Source organism: Aulostomus chinensis, chromosome 12, assembly GCF_037954235.1.
Source record: "Aulostomus chinensis isolate RoL2024-O1b breed Wild chromosome 12, RoL_Achi_v1.0, whole genome shotgun sequence".
Lineage (NCBI taxonomy): Eukaryota > Metazoa > Chordata > Actinopteri > Syngnathiformes > Aulostomidae > Aulostomus > Aulostomus chinensis.
In genome coordinates this window covers 4,299,284-4,311,457 of record NC_141331.1, presented here as the reverse complement: position 1 = coordinate 4,311,457, position 12,174 = coordinate 4,299,284, and the positions used below count along the sequence as shown (strand labels likewise).

The 12,174-nt window shown below is 43.5% G+C and overlaps 1 protein-coding gene across 3 annotated transcripts in view; it reads left to right on the top strand.

Annotated features, from left to right (window-relative positions):
- The window catches only part of hdac4 (histone deacetylase 4), a 128,614-nt gene that overhangs the window by 28,850 nt on the left and 87,590 nt on the right, over positions 1-12,174 (top strand). For 2 of the 3 annotated variants that reach the window (XM_086219718.1, XM_086219719.1), the window contains exon 4: positions 8,358-8,420. The exons of the other annotated variant lie outside the window; for it this stretch is intronic. In XM_086219718.1, the coding sequence (XP_086075844.1) occupies positions 8,358-8,420 (63 nt within the window). The remainder of the gene's footprint in view (positions 1-8,357; positions 8,421-12,174) is intronic. 3 annotated transcript variants of the gene reach the window in all.

The window sequence follows — 12,174 nt, the reverse complement described above, 5'->3', positions numbered from 1 at the left end:
AAGGCAGTACCTCAGTAACGTCTGAAGGAAGAACTCTTTTTGGATTCAACAATAACCTGGAGATATTGGTTGTCAAAGGGCAAGGTCACTGTGACCTCACGTCTGTCCCATTCTTATGAAGCTGGTGTCTCACCTGTGGTACGACACTCTCCCTGTATTCATGCTACGCTCCCCGCAGCTGCGTATTTCAGTCCCTCTCAAACACTTCGGCTTTCTTTGTCGACGTCTCTGGCGTTTCACTCAAATCTGCACCACTTTGTTTACGTTCACTTTTCCTCAGAGTCTGCAGAAATGTTTCTTTATTGCCAGGAGTGGACTGTGCTGTCCACTTGTTTCAACTTTTTGACTCTTGATGACACAAAGAGATGTTCAAGTAACACACAATTAATAAATCCCTGGAATGTGTTTTGTAGCGTCATAACCCGATTTCTGCAGTGAGAGACAGTCAGTCAGCGACCGAATGGGCGTTGCCCGTGGAGTTTGTTTGTTTTTCCTGCAACCAACAGACCAATCAAAACTTGGCTGTCTGAGACTCTCCTGACCGAGTAATGTTTAGCTGCCGATTAGGGGGGAGCTGTAATAATGTATCCAGACCGGATGGTGTCTTCTTGTTTCGGTGTTGGTCCACCTATCCCAAAATTCAGTAACACTCCTGGAGTATAGCTTGCTAACTTCAGAGAGCATGATATCCTGTTCATCCTTGTCATTGCACACAAGTAACCCGTCGAGAGACACACAACCTTCAGCAACATGCATATGTACGTACACACACACACACACACACACACACACACACACACACACCAGCACCACACCGTGATGCTGGTGGCAGCAAACCACACTTAACATGATTCACCACGACTGGACATGTAGGGAATCACACCTATATTCCAGGCACTGACACACGGTGTTCTTGTGAAACAAGACTGAGGTGTAATTAACTCCAGTTGTTTTCAGCCTGCTGCTGCACCAAGCGTTTAATGTCCCAGCTCTACTGGGCCTGCCCGACCACAAACAAAAACTGGAATAACTTGGTATTCTTAGGTCATGGTGTTGACCAACGCGTGTGTCCAGGACTGCAGCTAATTGATTAATCTGCTGATCATTTTCGCGGTTAATCGATTAATTGTTTATCCGACAAAATGCCAAGACAATGTGAAATGTGTTCATAGTTTCCCAGAGCTCAAAGAGACAGGTTCAGATGGATTCCTCTGCCCACCCAACAGTTCTAAACCCAAACGACGCCAACATGCAGCAACTCCTGATATTCAGGAGTGTGCAACCAGCAAATGTTGGACAGTTTTGTGTGGAAAAAGTAAACTAACGGATTATCTAAGCAGCTGGTGATTAATTGTCTTTGGATCGATTAATTGTTGACAGTGCTACATATGTCATCAGAAAACACAAACATTGCTTTGGCTCATGATGGTAGATGTTTGAAATAATACATGTTGGAAACTTGGATCATCTGTCTTCATGGAACCTTCTCAAACTAATGTGAAGTGTTCCACTGGTGGAAACCCTCCTCACACATGAAAGCTAAATATGGTTGCATCAAAAGTTTGGACTGGAGACAGAGACAATGCTTCCTCTGTGCAGGCATCGCACGTAGAGATGGTTCCTGGCTTGGATGACGTTCACGTGTATATTTTGTTTTTATTTTGTGATTCATTTCGTAACCACTAGGTGGAATCTAACAGGTGACGTCCACATGTGTAGCGCACAAACAGAGAGGCCATTCTCTCTACCCACTGACCCCTCTGCTGCTCTGCAGATGTCAGGGGGGATTTTTCTATACATTAACGTCGAGAAAAGACACTTGCTCATCTTTGTCTGAGAACACCAGCACCTCCTGTGATACCTGGGACTTTCCTAACGCTGCCTGCCTGCTGCGTGAGCACGGTGTCTCCTTTCTGAACTGTTACTGTGCGAGTGGGAGCCTCATTGAAGTTAATGGATGGAAGACCTGGACCGTATGAGCTTGAATCGAGACCCTGATGAATGGTCCTGTACCAAATGTCCTATGTGTTTTCACAGTGTTTCGTTGGAGTTTTAGGTGGCTACAAGTCTTAGCGTTTTAGTCTTATCTTAGTCAGAGACAATTTTAGTCCAGTTTTAGCGGATAGAAATTGACTAGTTTTGGACGGCTGATTCTGATTTGGGCTTTTTGACTACAGTAGATTAGTTTTAGTCATTTTATTATTCTTAGCTTTAGGTTCGTTTTAGTCGATGAACCTCAAAAAGGCAGGAGCTGAGCGTTTTTAGCGCAGAGATTAGCTCTCCTTGCTTCATTGTTTTGTTTTGAGATGGTTAATTTCGTTAACAAGGGTCAATAAATTAACTGCACACGTGTGTTCTTGTTGTTGTCCAGCTGTAGAAGATTCTTTACCTATAATGACAGATGTTTTCTTGTTTTATCCTGCTCACACCAAAAGATTCATGCACACACACACATAGGTAATTTTCCAACAGACACACAAACCTAAAAGGGCCTCGCATTAAAAATAAAGACTCTGGTTTCTCTAGGAGGCTTCAAATGCCCAGTGGAAGTGCTTTCTAGTTAGTAAACATGGCCACAACACCATCTCATGGTTTTCAGCGTGGCAGTGGTGAGAAGCTGCAGGATGACACCCACTCTAAATATAATAGTTCAGGGAGTCTGTGGTTCTGCATTTCATTCATGAGCTAAAACACTGTAGAAACCTTTTACTTGAATATACGTATGTGAGGGAATGCAAAAAGAGACAAAAAAAACCCCTCAACCTAAATGCAACTCTTCAGCCCAGTTCTTGGCATAATCACTCAAATCAGCGATGAACTTCCTTTGTTTTCTGTGGCTCGCTGAAGAAGAACTGTGTGACGTAAAACCATCAGAGTGAATGTCTGAGTAGCTGCTACTGTCCACACGTTTCTCTGCTTTACTGTAGCTGCAGCCCACCCGTGTGAGTTCAATATGTTTAAAACTGCGGCAGAGTCACCACCGAGCCTGTCGGTTAGCTGTTAGTCTGGGTTTGAGGTCGTCCTCCTCCATAGAGAAAGTCTGAGTGAACTGCGCGCTAAACCGTGGGGTTGATTTGAATGATGCGGTCCAGTCCGCCTGCTGAGTCGGATCTCAGGGCTTGTTTGACTGGTCACCTTGCTGCTAGACTGGTGTTGATGGGGAGTTTTTCTCTGGCTCTGTGTTTCTGATGTGCCTTGTGTGAATAAGTCAGTTTAAAACGCTGAATTAGAGTAAACCTTAATGTCACAGAAACAGAGAGAGACGGTATGCATGTATGAGGGCTGCATGGTTCTGGATAAAGGGAGTATCAAGATTTTCTTGCTTGGACTTGAGGTCATGATTTTTTTTTTAATGTTGTTCATTTCATTCAGCTACCTGGGAGAAAAAAAATGGAAGGGTGTATGCAAAAAAACCCTAATTTTGAATCCTGGTTCTTTCCCCTGTGATTCATAATCTGTTCTTACCTTTTCATAAGCAGTTTTCAAGAGTGGAAAAGTACACGTTACTAATTCAGTTTCGTTTTTGTTGTTTGCACCGCCTCGTACTCATGGCCGTGATATCGCAGGAGCATCTTAAAGGAATTCCTCCATGTTTGACCCAAGTTTCCACTGGGCCTCGGGGATGAAGGGAAAGGATTTTGATGGTCAACGGTCAAGTAACTCTAAGCAGAAACAAATTATGTGAACGCTTCTGAATCAAGAATTATTTTTAATCTGAAGCAGAATCGATTCGTGTTATTTTAAGAATGGCGGACCTCTAAAAGCTTCGTGGCTCTGACACTGGTCAGGCAGAGTCCTTACATCGCCTCTGCCTCTGCTGGTTTGTGGTGACGATCAGGATTTCACTGTTGAAATCACATACTTACCATTTATTTTTGACAGGAGATGTTGTTTTGCATCTCCTCGGGTTATCTCCTGGTTCAGGTTACTGTGGCCAGCACTCCCTCAGACTGGCTCGGAGTTATAGCAGAAGGCCAGTTTTGGTGGAGCCTCAGCAGACAGGATGGCATAGTTGGCAGCAGTGTGGCGCAGCAGATACCGAGGGCTCAGAATACACCAGACTGAGCTGTAGTGAACAAGACAGGTTGCCATGGCTGGCACACTATTAGGGTGATTTGCGGTCAGGTGGAGGTAAAAGTGGCTTTGATCAAGATGACACAACAGCTGCCCAGGCCAGCAGAGGGGACAGTGTGTGCGACTCGTTCTGTGCCTTTTGTGTACAACTCTATTTCTCTGAATGATTAGTTTTATGAATGCGCTGCATCTGTCTGTGCTGAATCATAAAGGGGTTGTCCTCCTCACTGCTGATCTGGTGTGTGTCCGCTGAAGCAGGCATGTCTGCTTCCTGCTGGGGTCCCAGCCAACTTGTCGTCTTGCCAGGCAACGGTAACTTGGCATTCCGTCTCTTCCTTTTCCATGCGGTGATCACGTATGTCTATCCACAAGGAAGTCTGTCGACACATTTAGCCTTTTACAAATGGAATATGACGCACGTAAAAAGAGCAGATCACTTTCCTAAGTGACTGGTGGCATTTTTATATACATATATTTTTTCATTCATCTGGGGCATAATGTGGATGCTTATATGTCATTAGAGAAAGAGGGAATGCTTAACTGTTGCTGAGGGCTGTGCACACACAGGTCAACACATTACAGCCAGTGACGACATGATCCTCAGAGTCACTGAGAAACAGAGCCCTGGTAGCACTGTATTAACTGCCTGCAGGGCTTGACAGACTTACATAATGACATTTAGCTGCATACTGTATTATAAAGCTCTCCTTTGTTCTAAATACTGTAAAACAAACAAAACCAAACCGTGTGCAACAGAGAGCTCCGCATCCATTATTAAAACTGGGAACCGGTGGACCTCAAGAACCAGCAAACCTGCACTGTTGCAGAATGTGTTGAAAACTAAAAATGTAAAATGTCTGCCGTAAGCATTTGATTCCTCGCTGAAACCCTTGGCTGTTTCAAGTGCTCTTCTTTCCATTAAAGCGGTCTGCAGCGGAGAATGAGCTGTGAGTGCTTGGGAATCTCTGTCTCGTCTCTTGAACTGTGCCTGTTTTCACAGCCTCGACTTTAGATCATAGCGGTACTGCCGAAAGAAGAACTATTTAATCAGGCTGAAGCAGCAGTGATGTTGAGGCGGGAGGCTTTCAGGCTATCAAAGGAATGCCTTGAATCTTTGACACCACTAAATGTTAGCATTTGCTGGTGTCAAGGTGTTTTATTTTTCACTTGGTGTTGGACTACTGGAAAGCAGAAGAATAGTGATCTTTTTAACAATAGAAGGTCCAATTATTTGCTTATTCGGAGATGTTTGTGCTTTAGTATTTGACATGTCAGATGGAAGGTGATGGGGGTCCGCATTAAAAGCAGAGAACTTTAGAATGACAGCAAGTTAAAGCATTTTCTGCAATTTTGGGCTGCAGAACTTAAAATAACAACCAATGGTAAGGTGAAATTTTCATTTATAAATGACTGTTTCACCATCACACCAAGATTGACCCTGTATTTGCAGTTCTTTAGTAAAACAGCACGTGTTTGCTTTTCAAACACATTTATGAAGGATTGTACTCAGCGTTTTGTTTTACAGTTTATTCCTTAGCACCAGTGCTCCCGCGTGCACGCAGCATCCCCCAGTGTGTCTTGTGCTTGTGTACAGAAATGAACTCTATGCATCCGCAAAATTCAATTAAGCATTATGTCAGGATGTAAGAGGCTATTAACAGACGCTGGAAAAATGACAATGTAATGAAGAGAAACTAGTTTGCTGCTGCTATTGCTTTTTCTGCCATGATCTTATTAATCAGTGTAACCTGCTTAGCAGTAAATTCTCAACTTATTGGCCAGATGTTAGTCTGCATTTATCTACCTTTTTGTGCACAGGCAGACTCTCTCTGTCCCTCCTTTCACATATTTGTTTCTCATGGTTTCCAAGGAGATCACCTACATTCCAGAGTGCTAAGACCCTTGACCCGTCTTCCTCTCCAGGCGTCCGACAACCTGTAAGCCTGCCTGGTTTCCATGAGAGATATTTTCTGTAGTGAAAGGAGACATGAGGGGATTATTAATTGAAATATAGATGCAGAATACTTAGTGTCTCTCTCAACTCTTCCATTGTGTTTGTGTGTGGTTGCGGGGCCTGTCTATTGCCCGTCAAGCTCTGGTGTCATCTTTCTGCCATCTGCCACTGCCAAAATGCATGCACGCACACACACACACACACACACACACACACACAAATGGCAGGTCCATCTAGACTCCGAATAATACCAGAGCAATTCTCTTCTCCTCTCTTCTCTTCTCCTTTATTTTCAGAAACAAAGGAATCCGTTTCTGCCTACCATATAATATTCCAGCGTTATGCATTTGGTGTGTTTGTGTGTAAGATATGAATATTTAATTCAGCCCCTCCTTACATCATGTATTAATCATGCAGCAGTCTGCTTAGGCTGAAAATAGCGCCTAGCAACCCAGAAAACAAAAAAATCTGTAGTATTTGTGTGTATGCCGCCATGTGCTGCTGCTGCTCGTTCATGTGTGAAACGGTGCATGGTCTCCTCACATTTTCCTTCCCTTAACACTTTTCCTCAGGTCTGACTCCTCTGGGACTGATGGCTGCAGACGACAGATGTTTGCAGAACATATTTCCTGTTTGAAAAGTGTGACTGTCTTTGATTTTTTTTTCTTCAAAGTTTTATACATTTCCTCATCTTACTCTTTCCCAAGCTCTGTGCTAACACTAATCTACAGGCAAAGTAAGAAATATTCACGGTAAGAACATCTTAAAATAGCTTATAATCAAAAAAGACAGTGTTTCACTGCTGTCTTTTCATAAAACTAGACTGTCTGTGCAGTATGAGGTTGGAAAACCTTGTTCAAAATGGTGATGGAGGGTCTGGAAAAGAAGGACTTTGATCGCCCTTTGGTCAAACGATTTCAACCAGAGCGTACTAGCCTAGTTCTCTGCCAAGGCGGCACCCAGGTCTCTGGCACGTTAACGGTCACTATTGCTTTTACTACACAGTTAGACATACTGACACCCCAGCAAACTGCAGCCTGATGGACGGAAACATATGATCCGTGGTTGGAGCTCCTCAGAGCTCTCGATGCAGGTAACACATGTAAACATTTGCTACCCACTGGTGAGAATACAAATCTGGTTGATTCAAATTCCCCTTGGAACAACAGGCAACAGAGCAGACAAATGAAAGCAAGTTTGAAATGATAATTTCAACGAAATGTCCAGGGAATCATGGGTCGTTTAAGCCAAAAAAGTCACCCAAAAGCTCTATTTTCTACATGTTAGTGAGCTGTTTCAGTTCAGTTCAGTTTAGCAGGCTAATCATAATCTGCTCTTTGTGCACAGTGTAATCAAAATATAAGGATATTATAGCACATTAATACTGAGTTCAGTTTTCCTCAACTGGGGTAGAAAGCTGATTCCAAAACAATGCACAGATTTACCAGAGCTGACTTCGGTTTAGAAGCAGCAAGAGGAGAGGAGTTTGATAGTGTTCAGATAGAATCTTCAGCTTGCTCTCTGGACATTTTTAAATATTTGTGGTTCTTTTACCCCAATCTCTAAATGTTATGAGCTTTTTTTTTTTTTAAAATCACTAATCATTCATAATTAGCAACATGTGGCTGCTCAACCGTGACACGGGGGCCTGTGTTTGTGAAAGCCATGGAGGCATGTGGACCTGATTCCTTTAACATCATAACTCAGATCCAAATGAGGTAAAAATGGACAAAGACTTCCTTAGAGAAGGACCCAGAGTGACTAAAGCTCCCCATGAGTTCACACCAAATGTCAAGTCAATTTTAGAGGCAGTGCAATTAGATAAAATGCTCTGTAAAGACGTGATTGATGCAGATTTGCTTGAAGTCTTGTGACTACGTGGAGAAAATCCTCAATGAAGCTCAGAAGTGTTTTACTCGTGGTTTGTTAAATGCGCCAAACTAGCAACTCAGTTGAGCTGTCAAAGTTGTCCCAGAGCGTTTTAGAGTGTGGGATCCTCACCTCAGTCTTGAGCACCAAGCCGTCGTATGGTGGAAAACTCCTGCCTCTGGTTTGGATGTTTAGAACCACAGTAATCATGAGTGTTTTCCCCCTAAAGCCATGAGAGGGACCCCCACCCCATTTCCCTCATGAAAAACAAGTATGACTTGGATTTCTCTCACTCTTGTTCTCTGTCTCTCTTTACAACCAATTTCCTTTATAATCTTGTCTGTTGCTCTCACTCTTCCCTAACTGGGAGCCGTGGGCAGGTTTGAATCTGTTGAGCAGCTATTTAACCAGGGGTAGGGGACAACAGACATCTAAACTCTGCCTTCTTGCTCTCTCACAGGTGGATTGACGAGCAACGAGCAACCACTGGAGCTACTTAAACCCACTTCTCTCAACCATTTGGGTAGGACTTCAATTTATGGTTTATATCAGCGTTTCTCAAAGTGTGTGGCGTGCGGAGGCGTCCCGGGGGGGGGGGGGTGCGAGTCACCCGACGTCCAAACATTATTATTTCCCCCCTCACCTTTCGCTTTGTTTATGGTTCCACCGCGAAAAAAATTCCGACGTTCAAACATGAGTTCCCCCCCAGAATTTTTTTTTACGGCGGAACCAAAACGCGCTTTAAACCTCTTTCATAGCAACTGTTGTCAGGTCTGTTTTTAAAATGGAGAGATATTTGACAGGGATGAAACACATTTTATTTCATTTTTTCTAGTTCTGAAAAACTAAAGGAATGTTGGTAATTTTTAACAGGTCAATAAAGTTAAACATGGCCTATTTTGTCAAAAAATTTGGCGTGGGGGATGACAATTTTTCTCCCTCCAAAGGGGGGAATGACAGAAAAAGTTTGAGAACCACTGGTTTATATTGTTATTTTGAGCAGCTGTGATACTGTGGGGCTGTTAAATATTCCCCTTGTGAGCATGTCTGTGTGTCATCATGAGAAAATGTGGACCCGGAGACACCTGCTGTTGCAGGAGCCACCACAGAGGCAGTCTGGAATGGTTTTATGAATCACTCTGTCTGATTTTGTCACCGGGGTCTTGTCACAACCATGGAACATTGATGCAGCCACAGAAATGAAGTTTTAAGACGACCCAGTGGTACTGAATGCTCATAATGATGTAGTGAACTATCTAATCGTCATCTAGTGAGATTAATCACATAATTTGGAAGTGATCCATAGCTAAATCCACGTCTGATGGAGTCGTATTTCCTTGGCAGAGGTGTGAATTCTCCACGTGTCCTCTTGTTTGGTCAGAACAGGCTTATTTTGCCTCTAACCATTACATGTTCCTAGTGCTGGTATTAATACAGTGCTGACTCTGGTGACCAGAGCCTTCAGAAATACGCTTAGTGAAGCATACATTGTGTGATTTGAGTGGGAGTTGGAACTATCTGTACAGTGGGTGCCCAGCATTAGAGCAGAGACGGATGCGTTTTTTGTTTTACCGACCTGAAATGAACCTCAGGTGAATGCAACTCAGAGGAGGATTTACTGGCTCAAGAATCCACTCTGTAACTGTTTGTTTAGGAGCAAACCTATCATTTACACTTGAATGTATTAAAGTCCATCAGCTGGTCTCATGGCGATGTCAAATTGAGTGAATGACCCTTTTGTGGAATTTGCAAACACGTGCCAGCGCACAAGTGCACGTGCAACAAGTCGTTCTGGTTGGAACTGAATGCTCCTGTTGACAGGAACGTGGGATGATCATGCCATAAACACCATGTCATCAACCCACATGTGCTATGTTTGTCCCATGTGGCGTGAAGAAATGCTGATGCAGCAATGATGTCACAGGTACATTTGCCAAGACTGTGAGCCGTAGTCTGCTAATAGCATGTTTTGTTGCCCGCAATATTGACACTTGCAACTGCGTGCACACAAACAGACGTAGACACACAGAACACATACAAACATGCAATATTCTTGGAATTAGACAGGGTTGATCTCATGTTTCTGTAGTTGTGCACATATTCATAGTTTTTAAATGCTTCTTTATGCTTGTTGAAGCCTTCAGGGGGACTTCAGAGTTCAGCTTGCTCACGCAACATAAACAAATCAATCAAGCTAGTACTGCTCCAAATGTTCAAGTGAGTCGTTTGTAACATTTAAAATGAATTTTCATCACACAGATTGCACACTCGCAACGCTAACAAGCTCATCTATGATTTGCATGACGACAAACACGAGGAGAAATCCTCCATGTGAAGCTAAATCCTTAGAGGACATTATTTTTCCATGTCAATACATAGTTCAGTACTGAAGTCAACAGACTGAAGTGCTGAATCACATTAAGAATTGAGAAATTCAGAGTTGGATTCAGCCCTATTAATAACTGCATATTTAAACGCCTGCCAAAAAAGGACAACAGCATTTGTTTTATTGGCATAAATGCAGTACAGTGTTCTAGTACACATTCATGAAATGTGTTGGAATTAATTAACTGCCAAGACCAACAGAAACATTTTCGACTCTGTGCAGCCAGCATAGCAACAGCTGGAGCCGGCGTCGGAGAACTAGCACAAATTTGTGTGTGTGAGAGAAAAGCTTTTTTTTAAAGTTTAGGATCAAAAGTGTCAATCAAAATGAGTGACTAATGTAAGTAGAAATTTTAAAATGAGGGAGCAAGAGGATGATGTGGAAGACTTGGTGATGGAGACAGATTTGTGTGCATATTAATCAGGCTGACTCCGTTCGGCACAGGAGGAGGTACTGATCGAGGAACAGAAGTCAGCACCTTTCAGAGTCACTTCCACTCAGAGATGTGAATGTGGGTTGGAGCATCTGTTTGTATCTGTGAATGCACATGTGACATTAGGAGAGGGAGTGAAGACTTTAAGACAAACATGTATGGTTTTGTGTGTGTGTGTGTGTGTGTGTGTGTGTGTTTGTGCCTGTGAAAATACCACTGTATAGGCTAAACTAAGCTTTTGCTCCACAAGCCAAAACAGTTTTCTCCCACTCTGCACAAATTAACAGCAGCCCACGCTCCACTCACACATAACTGTCAGAGCACAGACGCTGCAGGGAGTGAGGAGAAAGGCGGGGAAGGTGAGAGAAGAGGAGGGAGGGGGAGAGAGAGGAAGACAATTTGGGAGAAGAGGTTAGAGAAATAGTCGAGAGGGAGCAGAAGTGACAGATGATGTAGCAAAGGGAGAGAGTAGTCCCCCCACTCATGATCAAATTGGGCATGCTCATTGGGGTGATGAATGTCTGATTAGGTTTGTTGTAGTGAATGTTTTCATGGTTGTTTTGGACGTAAAAAGCTTGCTGTCTGTAATGGCTTTGCATTTCTAAAGCTGAGCATTCACTCGACAATTTAAGAAATGTTTGTCAGCCTTAGCGCTCACAAAATACGGCTGTGGACCATTCTGACAATTGACGATATGTCAATAAAGATCTTTTTGAAAGACTGTGCTTTGCACTGTGAAGAATGTGTTTAAGTGTAAGAAGTTGCTGCTGTTGATTTGTGCCTCTTGGGGTAATGAGAGAAAAAAGGCATCAAAGTTGAGGAGAGGGCTTGAGGTTCTGCTTCCACTGTGCAAGTGGATGATGACGACAAAACTTGACATGTCTGTTATTCATCCAGCTGTTTGCAAGCCGGGAGCAATTGGTTGGGATGTGATTGGTCGTCATGCCCCCATGCAGTGCGCGGCAAACGTTACTCTATGAGGCTGACATTCTGGCCGACTTTGAAGCAAGTTGAGTGGCTCGAAAGCCAAACAGGCTCAAATGAGCAGACTATGCCAGTCTTGGTATTAAATGATCCTATTCCAAGGGGCCCTGTTGAAGCGTGGCGTATGCTGGCTCTCAGTCAAGCCAGACTGATCAGACTTCTCCTGACTGGCAAAAAAAATGCCAAAGTGTCATTGCTAGTTTCCAATCCAGTGCAAATGGCGTTTTCAGGCCAAACGCCCTCGCCTTTTAACAAGCAAATGAACTTGCGCTCTGTCTTTGCTGTGTAGTCTGGCACAACCACGGCACATTGCTATTTGGTCAATGGCATTATGCGTGAAGTGCTATTTAAAGGGCGCATCAAGCAGACGAGCAGATGTGCTGCAGCGCATTGTAGTTCTGCTGATGCCCGAAAACGTAAAAACATTGGCCGCCACCTCTTCCAAGGCCCTCTTTATCGCCAACGGCTTCGTAT